This window comes from Dermochelys coriacea, chromosome 8 (genome assembly GCF_009764565.3).
Source record: "Dermochelys coriacea isolate rDerCor1 chromosome 8, rDerCor1.pri.v4, whole genome shotgun sequence".
Lineage (NCBI taxonomy): Eukaryota > Metazoa > Chordata > Testudines > Dermochelyidae > Dermochelys > Dermochelys coriacea.
The window spans coordinates 3,249,500-3,265,965 of NC_050075.1; the positions used below are offsets into that span (position 1 = coordinate 3,249,500).

The 16,466-nt window shown below is 43.8% G+C and overlaps 1 protein-coding gene across 1 annotated transcript in view; it reads left to right on the forward strand.

The window, feature by feature from the left end:
* Positions 1–4,472: 4,472 nt before the first annotated feature.
* Positions 4,473–16,466, forward strand: part of LOC119859897 (hepatitis A virus cellular receptor 1 homolog) — a 31,463-nt gene continuing 19,469 nt past the window's right edge. Inside the window, exons 1-4 of the mRNA XM_043490694.1 lie at positions 4,473–5,342; positions 6,543–6,599; positions 12,003–12,347; positions 15,889–15,968. Coding sequence (XP_043346629.1) covers positions 6,551–6,599; positions 12,003–12,347; positions 15,889–15,968 — 474 coding nt within the window. The 5' untranslated portion in view covers positions 4,473–5,342; positions 6,543–6,550. The remainder of the gene's footprint in view (positions 5,343–6,542; positions 6,600–12,002; positions 12,348–15,888; positions 15,969–16,466) is intronic.

Consider the following 16,466-nt stretch of genomic DNA (forward strand, 5'->3'; position numbering starts at 1 on the left):
TTGTTGGCCGCTGATAACATCACTCTACGCCGCTGCAACACTCTTAATCCAGCGACTTTGTTACCCCTCCCAGAGGATGGCACCCCTCATCATGTGTGTATGGACGTCATCACCCAGAATGGTAAGCCCCGCCCAGATCTAACAGATTCTCCTTTAATGGAGTCCGGTCTGCTTCTCTTCACAGATGGGTCCTCATATTATTTAGATGGCTATCGGGTTTCGGGGTATTCAGTGACTTCCCAGACCGATGTTATAGAAGCCGCTCCTTTACCACCATCGTTTAGTGCCCAGGGTGCAGAGTTGTATGCGCTCACGAGAGCTTGCTTATTGTCCGCGGGAAAAACTGCTACCATTTACACAGACTCGAGATATGCTTTCGGAGTTTGTCATGCTACAGGCCATCTTTGGAAACAGCGTGGATTTCTAACTTCATCAGGTGCAAAAATAGCTAATGGTCCCTTGATTGCCGCGTTGCTAGAAGCTATTTTAGTTCCACGCCAGGTGGCAGTGGTACATTGCTATGCACACAAGCACTCCGATAGTGCTGTTTCTCAAGGTAACGCGTTAGCTGATTCAGCCGCAAAAGTGGCAGCTCTACAACCTTTCTGTGTCGGTTACCCTCCCCTTGGATGGGTCTTTCCCACCTGCGGATTGGACATTAATGTATACTGATGTATCCTTGGAAGAATTGGGCGAGTGGAAACGTTGGGAGGGTGTGGAGGGCGCGGACAAAATTTGGCGAATCGGGGGCAAACCTATTCTTCCCCGTCGTTATTTACTGGCAGCTGCTCATTATTTTCATTCCCTGGACCATGCTGGTATTCAAGGCATAGTGGCTGCCATACTCCAATCCTGGGCGGCACCACACATTTATCCTGCGGTGAAGCGTATTCTTGGATCCTGTTCAACTTGTTTGGCATTCTCTGCTATGACTCGGTCTGACGCTAGTTCGCGGGGGGGGAGACCTTGGGCGAATTTTCCGTTTCAGCGTCTGCAAATGGATTATGCAGACATGCCCAAGTGTTCAGGATTCCATCACCTTCTCGTTATAGTGGACCAGCTATCTTGGTGGCCTGAAGCGGTACCGACGAGGAAAGCAGATGCGAGGTCTGTAGTTAAGTTTCTAATGAAGGATATTGTACCTAGGTTTGATGTTCCTGAAGTTATAGATACAGATCGAGGCTCGCACTTTACTGCGAAAATTTTGGAGGAACCGTATAAATGTTTGGGAATCACTCGACAATTACATGCTCCGTATCACCCTCAGTCTGCTGGTCAGGTGGAACGCATGAACCGAACAGTAAAGACAATGATAGCAAAGTTCTGTAAGGAAACTGGACTTAAATGGCCGGAAATCCTGCCAATCGTCTTATGGCATATAAGGCGGACACCGCGCATGCCCCTGGGCCTGTCCCCATTTGAGGTATTATTTGGTAGAGCCGCTTTAATTCCAGGAACCTACGTTCCAGCACATGCTAGTCTCTTGGATGGTGACGAAACTCTGGCCAAATATGTTGCTAGGTTACAAAAGGAGCTGATTGATAATCAATTTAAAGCTCAATTGTGTCAAACTGCACCGTTGGGATTGCAAATTCACTCATTTAAGCCAGGGGATTGGGTTATGGTAAAAAGGATTCCCCACACAGACCCCTTGGAACCTAGGTGGGAGGGGCCGTATCAAGTTCTGTTATGTACTTATTCTGCTTTAAAGGTTGCAGGAAAGAGCTCGTGGATCCACCACAACTACGTTAAAGCAGCGACAGCGCCTCCCCAGGACCCGAGTGATCCAGCGTACGAGCCATTCCACGGATGAATATTACAACCAACCCGTGGACCGAACCCTCCAATTACTGGAATCTTCACAGCCCACCAGGACTTCTTGTATTTCTCTTTTGGACTTGTATATTGGGAATAGGGGTTTTTGTATGGTACCGGGGCAGATGTTGTTATTGGTATGGTTGGCCCGGGGGTTTTCCCCCTACTCCCAAGTCCAGTACAAGGGTGGGCAGGTAATAGTTTTTTGAATTTGACTCGGGCTATTACGCAGAATATAAATCAAACACAATGTTGGATATGTATCCATACCCCCACATATATTAGTCAGGGAATTCCATTGGTGGGGGTCCCTATCCCTACTAATGAAACGTGGTTGTCTACATTATGGGCTAATACTACCTTTCATTGGAATATCACTATTCAAACATGGTCTATTGACATGGTGGCCCAGGGCAATTATGCAATCTGTGTTAGAAGAAATTGGAATCCTGAAAATGGGAATTTTGTAGGAACTTTTATGGGGTGCAATCGTACTATCAAAATTAGTTCGGGGATGACAACCGTTTCAAATTATTCAAGGGCCCCTTGGCCCATCCCTGAAGGATCAGGGTGGTATTGGTTGTGTAACCACACAACCTATAAAGTTCTTCCAGTAGGATGGTATGGTACCTGCACCCTAGGAGCAATAATCCCTGCTGTAACAGTTTATCAGAGTCTAACACGAAAAGAAATTCGCAATATAGTATGGAGAGATCGGCGAAGTATCCCTTTTAATTCCCTTATCGAGCGGCCCACGGGTTTTCATTCCTTTGCGTGCTGGTTTCTGCCATGGTTAGGAGTAAGTGAGCTAGAAAAAGCTATAGTTAATATTTCTGCTGCCTTAGAGCAGATGGCCAATGCCACTGCAGATGCTTTATCTGCCCTCCAAACTGAAGTCACACAATTATCTCAAACAACCCTGCAAAATCGCTTAGCATTAGATTACCTCCTCGCTAATCAGGGTGGGGTATGCGCTTTAGTTAACTCCAGCTGTTGTGTTTTTATAAATCAACACCATAGGGTAGAGACTGATATCCATATCCTCAAGCAACAGGCGACTTTATTTCATCATATCAGTCTTGATAATACCAGTACTGGATTGCAGGAAGTATGGAATTGGCTCACATCATGGATGCCGGATCTCGGGGTCTGGGGAAGACGTGCTCTGTACATGTTCATATTGATTGCTGTTTCCTTTGCCGTGTTATTTGTATGCCTTCAATGTTGTAAAATGTGTTATTCGCAGTTATTAGTCCTTCATCGTGGTTACTCAGCTCCTATATAGTGTTAACTGACGTACAAAAAAAAAGGGAGGACTGTTGAGGGAAAAGCTAATATGTGCAGAGCTGGCACCTTTTGGCGCCAGCTACTGTCTGTACAGCACAGACCGCAGCACATTTGGGGAATCGTTTCGGGCCTTGAAACTGTTCAGCACAGACCGCAGCACATTTAGGGAATCGTTTCGGGCCTTGAAACTGTTGTCCTTCCTGTCTTTGTGGTATGCAAGGCACGTTGTGTAACTGCATGTTCCGTTTTAATGATAAAGTTGTTGACACTCTCAGAACACGAGAAAGCACTCACCAGAGAGTGGCTGAGGATGGGGTGAGGATGGAATTCATTGGTTAAGGGTGCCGATGCACGAGGGCAGCACGCGATGTCAGATGGTATATAAGCTTTGCATAAACTGTATACAGGGTCCCCTCCTGACTAGCGGGGGGGCACCACGCTCGAGCGTAATACATTAAACACAGACTGGAAACTCTGCAGATCTGGACCTGGTTTTTGGTGCCTCAGCCTAAAAACTTGAACCGTGCGTGACCGATCAGGTATAATTCGCAACAGGAGTTAAAATGAGTATCCAAAGCTCCCTGTAGGCTGCTGGTGTCCAGTGAAGGGGTTGCTTTGGATCATCTGACTACCAATGGTTTATGTTAAATCTTCTGTATGAAGAATGGTAATAAGTTTGGAGTGTCCTGTAGCAGTTATAGACAAAGACTCTGTCTGGCCCGGATATGTAGCTGCTTTCTAGAACTCTGTGCTCTGGATCTACCTGTGGATATGCTAGGATTACAGGAAAACCCAAGTGTTTGTTACTGCGGAATTAGGTGGCTACAGAAAGTTTTTTACTCGGAATATGTGAATTAAAGGAAGACGTTCAAAAACAAAGTACCACTGCACCTTGCCCCACGCGGTTAGCCAATATTCAGGGCCTTACTGGGATTGGTTGTTAAGAGGAGAAAATGATAGTCAGGTATTTTCTATGGTGAATCCCTGTTTATGAAAAATATACAAAGTCCTGTTAACCTGAACACAGTATGAATAAACAGGAGACAATGTCCTTGTTCAGAAATCCAAGTCTGCCTCTTGCTATTCCTGTTCCCAAAAGAAGTTCTCTTGGCTTCTTGCTAGAGCCCCACTGCATTACATTACTACAATGCTGCTCTGGGTTTCTCCCTGCTTTGTTGTACCTTTCATGTCCAGACACACACAGGTGCAATCAAATCAATGTCCTGCCCCATGAATTTTGCTGTCAGTCTCAGGGAAACCTCTGAGCTAGCATGGCACCTCTTATACTCCAGGTTTTCCATGCTGCTCCATGCATTTGGTGTTGACTTCTATTGTTTTAGCTGTCACTAAACTAAGTGGCATTCAAAAAATAATGGAATAATAATCTAAACCTGAATTGGTATGAGTTGGGCAGCTGTGTAATCTACGAGGAGGTGGAGTGCTAAAATAGCAGTCATTCTAAAAGGAATTGCTGCCCAAGGGTTTTTTTTTTTCGAAGACGACGACAGGGTTACAGGGTCAGTGGGGGATTTCACAGCATCTAGAATGAGTTCTGTAGTTTGTTGTTTCATAGTGCATAAGAACACCCTAAATCAAGGGGGAAAAAGAGCTCACTTAAAGGGTTACTAAATTTCCAAAGAGTTTGTGCTACTAACCTGGCCACGTGCAAACACCATTTCAGGTGCAATGGTGCAGCACCTCCTAACCACTTTTAAAGGAAAGTGCCACAGAAGGTCCAGGATAAAGTTTAACCCTGTGTACAGAGTCAGCAAGAGGTTTAAATCCTGCTCAACAAAAGGAGAAAACGAATAAGCAGGACTTGCGCTCTGAATTTGTGCTGGTCCTCTGCATTTCAGCAGGATTAGCTTGAGGAATAAGTCCAGAAATTGTGTGCACTACGGAATTTTCAAACCACCCCATGTAAGTGGGATTTCAGCCCTAGAGGTCTGTGCCACCATTTGCACCTGATATTGCCTCCACCAAGAGACCAGCCCATAGCAACTGTCTTATTTTGGCTCGTCAGACCAGTCGTGTTACCCATTACAGAGACAAACACCCAAAAACGTTTGTGTCCCCACAGCGGTAACATGCTCCTACCTCATGCTGTGTCCAGCCTCTGGCCCAGCAAGGACAGAAAAATGGATGAGGGTCATGGATTGAGTAGAACCCTGCCAGATCCACACAACAAGAACTACAGGGCAGTTTCAGGTACCGCAGGAACAAGTCTTGCAAAGATACAGGTGGGGCTCATATTGTGAGTAATCAGTTACAAGGGGGTCTGGAGAACTGCATACACACAAAAGCCATAGAATAGCTATGGTGGTGGTTGTCATCGCTGTCTTGGGATGTCCTGCAGAAAAGTGCCTGTGAGGACCATCAATGGACCCTTCGGGGTTGTAACACACTGTGCCTAGTTCCATGAGCATGGAGAAGTTTGAGAGCCACTGTCAGGAGGATTAGTCAAGATCGCTTCCCCCAGAAACAAGCAACACCAACATCAGTACAGACTGTGTGCCTTTGCATGCTTCCCAAACTGTCCTGGGTCCTGACAACTGAACTCCGGTTAGGTCAGGGAGCCGCACACACAGCTGCTGAGAGAATCAACCATATGTAAGCTGGACAGATCAAAGAACTGTTCTCTCTCTCTCTGCTTTGTCCTGGCTAGGGTCAGGAGGGTGAGGCTGGGCACACATCTTGGGCAAAAGCACCATGGCTTTGGTATATGTCATGTTGTCATCTTCACCCTGATTTGGCAGTTGTGGGGGAACACACACATCAATAGACCCACCTGAAATGGAAATATGTGGCAAGCTTATTGGGATGGTGGTGTGACTGAGATGTAAGGCAAGCCCTATTACACTGAATTGTATCCTATCCCCGTTTCAATTACTGTTGTATCTTTGTCTGCCGGTCCTGCCGTATCAGGCTCTCCAGTGAGAGGAGTGGTGGGTCAGAATGTCATTTTACCCTGTAAATACCACGTTGATAACAAAAATAACATCACAACAATGTACTTACCCAATCATAAGGGAAACTACAGTTGCCTTCTGCAGATGCTACTTCCGGTTGAAAGTTCCCCATCAAGGTACTGTATATGCTTTAGTAACTCTTAGGTGAATTTGTCCCCTGAGGCTTTGAAGACCTGGATTAAAATCTCCTGTGGTCAAGCAGGTTTTAACTAAGGTTTCTGAAATACTGCTGAACAGTCTGAAGCTAACCCCTTTCAGCTGCAGCCATTGCTAATGTGGACAAGGAGAAAGGAGCAAAGGGCTAACTACAGGAAAAGCCAACCCTCATTAGGGCTATGAGAGAGTATTCAGTATGGTAAGTGTAACTGACATCATTTGGGAAGTGAAAATCATAAGTTTCTTCAGAAATGAACATTTTTTCTTCAAGCCCTTGGAAAGTTTAAAGAAGACCGTTCTCTGCCTCCTTTTCAGTGATCACTATGGCTCCTTGCTTCATCCTGAAGAGGATCCTAATGGTCCTATTTACAGGTAACTAAGGTGAATAAGAGAATAACAGATAGTGGATGGGGCTGTGATAGGTAACTACTGCATAATAGAAAAGGAGGACTTGTGGCACCTTAGAGACTAACAAATTTATTTGAGCATAAGCTTTCGTGACCTACAGCTCACTTCATTGGATGAATAATAGTTTCTGAGTTTTCCTGGAGAGTAACTAAATATGGACTAAACTGGATGTCTCCTAAAGAAGGCTGGTCATGTGTCACAGTGTTGTAGTTTGCCACAGCCGCTGCAATCTTCTGCAATATAAATAATAAGCTAGAGCGGCTCAATAGCCTTCTGTGGAGCTCCTCTAGCTTTCATTTTCTTTTATAAAAAATAAATTTCTGGGTATTGTGGTTGCAGAAATAATCATCCAAATGTGAACCGTGAGCAGTGGGGTCTGAAAGGCCTACTGACAAACAGCATCTGCACAGAACTTTTTTCCTTCCACACTGTTTCACCTGGGTTCCAAGATCTATGTAACCGTGTCATTTAGAAATGTATTTAAAGACCTACTTTCACTTTTGTAAAGGATTCATCGATAGTCTGTCCGCATTATGCTTTTCCTGGAAAAAAAGAAAAGAGGTTGATTAGCTAACGCATCCATCTTAACCTTAACCTTTAACCTTGATTTAGCTGGGCAAGACTTTGTTTTCACTGAGAAAAGGTCAGGATTAGCTTAACTAACTGCTACCTAATATTGATCTCCTTTCCCATACAAACGCTCATTTATATTGGACCTATTTGGAAAAATTGCATTGGGAAGTATTAACACCCACTGCAGAGCATTTTACTCCTGTAGCATTAGTAGTTGCTTGAGTGAGGAATTTAGGGTATCAATAGCCTTCTATTTTATTTGAGAGGAAGCTTCCTTTGAAATGTGAGGTGTTAGATCCGATGAAGTGAGCTGTAGCTCACGAAAGGTTATGCTCAAATAAATTTGTTAGTCTCTAAGGTGCCACAAGTCCTCCTTTTCTTTATTGTGTTAGAATGAGTATTCAAAGCTCCCCTTTTGTGTGCCTGGTTAAAAACTGGCTTGGATTGACATTTGGATGATCTGACCAGGAATGACTTTGATTAACACCCTTAGCACAAAAGATTTAATGCATTGGAGGTGCAGTAAATACACAATATCCTGTAACTGTTACAGAGAGAAACAGTCTAGCTGGCCCAGAAATACTGCTGCTTTCTACAGCTCTTGTGTGCTGGTTTTGTCTGTGAGTACATTAGACTTGCAGGGAAACCGAATGGATTTTTATGACTCAATTAGGTGATTAGACAAAACTTCTTATACACAAATATGTGAATTAAATATAGAAATGAATGGGGAAGTTGTGTAATCTGGTGGGAGTGCAGAATGATATTCATGAGAATTCTAACAGGAAATGCAACCTGATGCCATGTATTATTCAAAGAGGAAGATGGTTATAAGGAGCATGGGGGTTTCCACAGCATTTTTAACGTGAGTTCTGTATTTTATCCACTGTTCTATTGTCTCATGGTGAGTATGCTCATGCATGTGCTCAGTCAAGAAAGCAAGAGAGAGCTAGCTCACTAAAAGCTTTGTTACATTTTCAAAGGGTTTACGCCACTTATCTGGCCACTTGCAAACACGATGTCCAGTCTAACATGCAAGTTTACCTGCCCAGCACTTTTCAAGGAAGGTAGACCTGGAACTGAACATCCAGGCTGAATCTGTTCCCTGTACGTAGGACATAAGAATGGCCAGACTGGGTCAGACCAATGGTCCATCTAGCCCAGTATCCTGTCTTCTGGCAGTGGCCAATGCCAGGTGCTTCAGAAGGAATGAACAGAATACGTAATCATCAAGTGATCCATCCCCTGTATCCCAATTCCAGCTTCTGGCAGAGGTTAGGGACACCCAGAGCATGGAGTTGCACCCTTGACCATCTTGGATAATAGCCATTCATGGACCCTATCGTCCATGAATGGATCTCATTCTTTTTTGAACCCAGTTATAGTCTTGACCTTCACAACATCCCCTGGCAATGAGTTCCACAGGTTGACTGCGCATTGTGTGAAGAAATACTTCTTTTTAAACCTGCTGCCTATTCATTTCTTTGGGTGAAGGAGTAAATAACACTTCCTTATTCACTTTCTCCACACCACACATGGTTTTATAGGCCTCTCTCATATCCCGTCTTAGTTGTCTTTTTTCCAAACTGAACAGCCCCAGTCTTTTTAATCTCTCCTCATCTGGAAGCTGTTCTATATCCCTAATCATTTTTGTTGCCCTTCTCTGTACCTTTTTCAATTCTAATATACCTTTTTGAGGCGGTGTGACCAGAACTGCACACAGTGTTCAAGGTGTGGGAGTATCATGGATTTATATAGTGGCATTCTGATATTTTCTCTCTCATCTTTTCCTTTCCTAATAGTTCCTAATGTTGTTAGCTTTTTGATTGTTGCTACACACTGAACAGATGTTTTCAGAGAACTATCCACAATAACTCCAAGATCTCTTTCTTGAGTGGTAACAACTCATTTAGATCCCATCATTTTATATATATATATATAGTTGGTATTGTGTTTTCCAATGTGCGTTATTTTGTATTTATTAACATTGAATTTCATCTGCCATTTTGTTGTCCAGTCACCCAGTTCTGTGAGATCCCTTTGTAACTCTTTGCAGTATGCTTTGAACTTAACTATCTTGAGCAATTTTGTATCGTCTGCAAATGTTGCCACCTCACTGTTCACCCCCTTTTCCAGATCATTTATGAATATGTCAAATAACATTGGTCTCAGTACAGATCCCTGTGGGACACCACTAGTTACCTCTCTCCATTCTGAAAACTGACCATTTATCCTACCCTTTGTTTCCTATCTTTTAACCAGTTACTGATCCATAAGAGGACCTGCCCTCTTATCCCATGACGGTTTACTTTGCTTAAGAGACTTTGGTGAAAGACCTAGTCAAAGGCTTTCTGAAAGTCTAAGTACACTGTATCCACTGGATCCCCCTTGTCCACATAGAATCATAGGACTGGAAGGGACCTCGAGAGGTCATCTAGTCCAGTCCCCTGAACTCATGGCAGGACTAAGTATTATCTGGACCACCCCTGGCAGGTGTTTGTCTAAACTGCTCTTTAAAAACTCCAGTGATGGAGATTCCACAACCTCCTTGGGCAATTTATTCCAGTGCTTAAGCAGCCTGACAGGAATTTTTTTCCTAATGTCCAACCTAAACCTCCCTTGCTGCAATTTTAGCCCATTGCTTCTTGTCCTATCCTCAGAGGTTGAGAACAATTTTTTCCCCTCCTACTTGTAACACTCTTTCATGTACTTGAAAACTGTTATCACATCCCCTCTATCTTCTCTTCTTCAGACTAAACAAACCCAATTTTTTCAATCTTCCCTCACAGGTCATGTTTTCTAGACCTTTCATCATTTTTGTTGCTCTTCTTTGGACTTTATCCAACTTGTCCACATCTTTCCTGAAATGTGGCACCCAGAACTGGACACAGTACTCCAGTTGAGGCCTAAGCAATGCAGAGTAGAGTGGAAGAATTACTTCTCACGTGTTTTGTTTTGTTTTTTTTTTTGACCCCTTCAAAGAATTCTAATACATTTGTGAGTCATGATTTCCCTTTACCAAAGTCATGTTGACTCTTCCACAACAAATAATCTTCATCTATATGTCTGATAATTCTGTTCTGTATTACAGGCAAATAATTTGCCTGGTGCTAAAGTTAAGCTTACCAGCCTGTAATGGCCAGAATTGCCTCTGGAGCTTTTGTGTAAAAATTGGTGTTACCCTATCTTGCCTCCAGTCATCTGGCAGAGAAGCTGATTTAAATCATAGGTTACAGACCACAGTTAATAGTTCTGCAATTTCATATTTGAGTTCCTTCAGAACTCTTGGGTGAATCTCATCTGATCCTCGTGACTTATTATGGTTTAATTTACCAATTTGTTCCAAAACCACCTCTATTTACAACTCAACCTGGGACAGTTCCTCAGATTTGTCACCTAAAAAGAATGGCTCAGTATGGGAATCTGTGTCACATTCTCTTTAGTGAACACCAATAAAAAGAATTCATTTAGCTTCTCTGCTTCCTTCAGTGCTTCTTAGGTCCAGCACAAGTTGGCTCTTCACAACTTCTTCATGGAATTTCACATGCCCTGAGGGTTATTTTGAGAATCTAGCGCAGAATCTGTGCCCATTAGGGAATTTTCAAATCACAGCATCTTCATGCAAATGGAATCACTCAGGAGAAGTCTGTCACCATTTTCTCCTAGAATACTAGGCAATGCCAGCTGCCCTATGCTGGCTCATTAGACCAGCCAGGTTACGTTCTGCAGTCAGAGACAGACAGGCAGTAATCTGGTTTGTGACCCTGCATCCAGGGCCAGCTCTAGATTTTTTGCCGGCCCAAGCAAAATGCTGCTGAAGCGCAAAAAAAAAAAAAAAAAAGGCCGGAGTGCCTCCCCAAGCACGTACTTGGTTTGCTGGTGCCTAGAGCCGGCCCTGCCTGCAGCAGTAACGTGCTCCCACCTTACACTGTGTTCAGATTCTGGCTCAGAAAGAATAGGGAAGGGGAGGGGAGGATCATGGACTGAATAAAACCCAGACAGATCCACTCTGCAAGGACTACAAGGTACGAGTTTGCAGTTCCAAGTACTGCAGGAATAAGTCTTCCAAAGGTACTGGTGAGGCCCATGTTAATACACTGAACCCCTGTGAGTGAGGAGTGACAAGGGGGTCTGGAGAACTGCATATGCACAAAAGCCATATCATAGTTGTGGGGGTTATAGTTGCCACTGTCAGGGGATCTGTAATAATTGTCTGTGGGAACCATACAGGGACACCTCAGGTGTTGTAAGCCACTGTGCCTCATCTCTTCCATTAGCATGGAGCAGTTTGAGAGCCACTGTCAGGTGGACTACCCAGGATAGCTTCCCCCACAGACAAGTGGGACCAACCTCACCACAGACCTGTGTGCCTTTGAGTGGTACGCAAACTGACTTGGGTTCTGACAATCAGACTCCCATTAGGTCAGGCAGCCGCACACATAGCTGCTGAGAGAATCACCCATCCGTAGGCTGGGAAGATCAAAGAACTTCTCCCGGGTCAGGAGGGCGAGGCTGTGAAACTGCAGCATACATGAGAGCTTCCTGTGCTTGAACAGAACCACATCATGGGCAAAACCACCATGGCCATGCTGTGTGTCCTGCTGTCATCCTCCCCTATAGAGAGGAGATGAGGAGAGGAGGAGAAACACATCTCAGTGGATCCACCTGCAATGGAGGTATGTGGCGAGCTTACAGGGACAGTGTTGTGTTGTGACTGAGATGTCAAGCAGGTCCCATTAGCCTGTGCATTGTATCCTAGCCCTGTCTCAATTACTGTTGTATCTTTGTCTGCAGGTCTCACAGTATCGGGCTCTCCAGTGAGAGGAGTGGTGGGTCAGAATGTCATTTTGCTCTGTAAATACCAAGTTAATCGCCAAAGTGACATCACAACAATGTGCTGGGGCCGGGGCAGCTGTCCTTCTTCTCAATGTTCTCAGCCAATTCTCTGGACAGATGGATGGAGGGTAACCAAGCGTCAGTCCAGCAGATACCAGTTAGAAGGGAATCTCGCTCAGGGGGATGTGTCCCTGACCATAGTGGATGTGGCAGAAGCAGACGGAGGGGTGTACTGCTGCCGTGTGGAGATCCCTGGTTGGTTCAATGATCAGTGGAACAATCTGGAAGTTGTGATTGAGACAGGTGAGCAGAGCTTTTGTACGAGTGTCCTTGAAGGGTAAAACTCCTGCCCTCTTGCTGACTCTCACAGCTTGTGACAGAAACAATGTATTAATGTCCTGCAGTGTTAACCATTATGGCATTGAAGCTGTACTGTTACCACTGCAGAAAGGAAGCAGCCTCTGCCATCAGTGTAACCCAGCAGAGCCTGTGCACGGGAATGGAGACTTCGGGCCTTTGAGCCATGGCACATGACTCATCAGCGTTCTTAGCTGTTCCACATGTAGCATCCAAGAAAATGGGCCATGGAGTAGGTGTCTTTCCTGGTTTATGCACAATAATCCTCCCATTGACGAGGGGCATTTTTAGCAACCAGCCAGGTGCCCAAACCACTGTCAACTGCCAGTCCTGAAATATCGATTTTTTTGCTTATTGCCAAAAGTAGCTATGTAGCAGGCCTATGTAAGAACTTAACTAAGGCAAGCCAGGAGGGGGTTAGCAGCAATCCCATGGAGTAAACCTGACTCCATCTCCTCTCTGATCTGCTGGGGTAAATGTCTGTGGAAAATCTGGAAGTCTATCTATATTTCGATTTTTGGTGTGCGTGTGTTGGGGCCCATGAGACTGCAGACTCTGCAAAAATACATCTGTATACCTAATGGATTAAAAAATGTTTCCTTAATGGTTTTTCTATGATTGACATGTGGTTGAGGTAATTGTAGCAGTTACTAACATAAAAGGGGTAAATAGGTCTGAGTAATTTGGATTTGACCTTCTGGACATCTCTAGGAATCCCCAGTGACAGGCGGATAGCTGGCCAATTGTCGTTTGACCACTTGAAACCCTTCCAGACCATGGGTAACTATTGTGTGGGGGTGATCTATAGTCTGTTCTGTTTGTATGTGCTTGAGACTAAATAAAGCAGAGATTTTGGGTAAAGGCATTCCAGTGAGAGTGCTGGAGAATAGTAAAGTGAAGGCTTTAAGTAAAAGCACTTGATCTTGATTAGTTTGTGCCAACCTTGTAGCAGGAGGTGCTGCATCTCCCTTAGTTTATTTCCTGATACCGCCTCTCAGAGAAGAAAGTTACCAAGAGCTTTGGGTTTAGGGAATCCCAGATAACACCACTAGGGCTGATCCAGTCTCCATTAAAGTCAATGGAAGGATTCCCATTGGCTTTAATAGTTCTGGATCAGGTCGTAATTCATCCAAATAAAGAAGATGCTGCCTGGTGTCACAAGCCCTAACAAAGTCCTGTAGGACTCCTGGCCCCCTACACCGTTTGAAAGAGAGGTCCTCTTGGCAAAATCTGGCCATCTTGGAATCCCAGGGATCAATGATAATATAAATCCTCACCCTGGTCCTGGGAAACCTGCTTGACTTGCCTGCTGGCACCTAGAAACCTAGCTTAGTCTTTACTCCATTCCACTGAACCTCTGTATCGCCTCCTATCGAGCAGCATTTCCTTTCAAACTCACTGTGCCAAATTCAGACTTAGCATAAATAGTTGCAGCCCCACTGAACTCAGATGGGTGTCACTCAATTTCACCAGGTATGAATTGAGCCCCATCTTCGCTGAGCACTTAAGTGGTGCATGGGCCTGGTGCTGGTTCTTCCCAGGGGTGAAGTCCACTCCATGGTGACTGCTTACTGATGCAAATAGTCCCGCTGGAGCCATGGCTCATCAATACGAGACATATTTGCACAACCTGGCCTTAAGTAATGACACCTTTTCATGCTGGCAGTTTAATCTCAGCAGGGGATCCCTTAAAATTCTCTTTGACAAATTGCAGATATAAAAGGCACAACCCCAGGTATGGAAATCAGTAAAATCAAAAAGTAAAACCCTACCCCACCCAGGTTCTTTATCCCCAAAAGGCAGAAATCCAGAGACTACAGGAAGCCCAGTAGGGACTTTGCTATCACTACTGATTTTCTGTGAAAGATGCTCAGCTGCTATGGCAGGATAAAAGTCTAATATGGATGGGTGGATAGATATTGTAGCTGTGCTTTTCATTCTGTTCCTTTGCATTGTATTTTCCTGAAAATACAGACGATATAATTTTTCTTTTACTTGAAAATATCCCAGGTGGTTAACAGGACACCTTTTTTGCTGCTTTTTTACATTTCTATTCTTAATAAAACATTTTATTTCCTTCTGTTTGTGGGTATATTTATAGACTGTTGTAGTATATGTGGATTTGGTTTTGTTTTTAACACCAGTTAAGACCTTCACCACAGCTCCTCATCTGAACATAACCTCAGGTAATGTTTATGCAAGTATTCAAACTCTCTGGTGTGTGAGAGCCTCTTTGTAACGGAAAGGGAACAAAATTACATATGGGACCAATGCAGTAGCTAAACTTTACCAAACATGCCTTTTACAAAATCTTCTCCCTGTTATCTGGAAACCTGCCTCATCCAACCACTACCTGACTTGCTTGGCTGCACGTAGAAACCTAGACTAGTCTCTGATCTGTGTCATTGAATCTCCACATCTTGCGATCTAAAGCAGAATTTCCTTTTAAACCTTCTGGGTCAAATTTGTGCCTAGCATAAACATTGAAAACACATACACATGAGTAACTTCACTCACAAATTGGTGTTCAAGTCAAGGCAATTTATTTTAAACAGTATAGAAAATTATCTCCTCTGACCTGAGAATAAGCTCCTGGCAACAGAGAGGGGAGTTCTGTAGGGTTCTCCCAGGCTTCTCTGCAAACAATTTCCAGCACTCAAAAAAACAAACAAACATGTTTATGTTTTAATAAAATCTAATTCTTGATATTTAGCTTTGGAGACTTGTGATGCGTTGTCAGTTTTATCTTAATACCAGAAATGCCAATTACAGTTTGTAATTGCTCTCAATTTCATCAGCTCAGTAACTTTAAAGTGTAACAACACAACTTACACCTTTCCCTTTCAGAAGAGGAAGTGAAACTTGGCACAGTTGCAACAGAGAAGGCACCTGATTCTGGAATCCCCTTAATTTATACAGGAGGAGGTTACATTTTCATTAGTTGTAGATCTTTGGCCAGCACATTTAGAACCTTGAGATTAGTGGGTTAGTTTTCTTTCTTGTGGGGTTATTCAATTATCAAATAGCAGATCCATTGTACTAAAGATACTGCATTTTGTAGCCCTGTATATTAAATATTGTGAGGTGCCCTGAGCCAGGGATAGGCACTGGATCAAGATGCTGCAGCTGTGACTTTTGCAAGTTTTTTCACACTGAATCCTGCCTAAATGTTACGTAAATGTGCTCTGAGCTGTATGACATCCTGCTTGCATAAATTCTGCAGCCTCACTTGCCCTGGACAATACTGCACTACTTGCTCTTTTAAGGGTCTGACCCAAAGCACATTGTAGGCATTGGGCAGACTCCCTTTGACTTAGATGGATGTTGGATAAGGCTTAAATCATTTAAATTGTGTTGTCCATCTCTTTGTTTATCATCAGGAGATCTTCATTTGGTTTAAATGCTCAGGGAAATAGAGGATGACTAGCTGCGAATCAGGGAAGAACTGTCATCTGTATTAAGTGATGTTTATTTTCTATTTGCGTAGTTGCTGCAAATGCCACCCAGGTATCCTCTTCTGTCACACCAAGATGGCTATCTATTTCTAGTTCAGAAGCCCCTCAGGCTGTAAGTATCTCGGTTGTCAATTAAATGGTGCATATATCTTCCCTATGGGTCACTATCTGTAGTGCTCTAGTTTGATTGGAACAGAGAACTGTTCATAAGTAGTCTTTTAGTTAGGTTGACCAGACAGCAAGTGTGAAAAATCGGGACAGCGGATGGGCTGGGGGGGGTGGGTAATAGGCACCTATATAAGAGAGAGACCCAAATATCAGGACTGTCCCAATAATATCGGGACATCTGGTCACCCTACTTTTATTGGGTCAACTTCTGTTGGAGAAAGAGACAGGCTTTCGAGCTACACAGAGCTGTTCTTCAAGTCACTGGACCTTGAAAGCTTGTCTCTTGCTCTAATGAACGATATTACCTCACCCACCGTCTCTCTAATATCCTGCACCAACACAGGTACAACACACTGCAAACCACATATTTAGTCTGTCCATTTGCTGCCTGGGAAATAGTCCTGATGGTTTAATTGTCAAAAGACAAACAACTCCAATAACA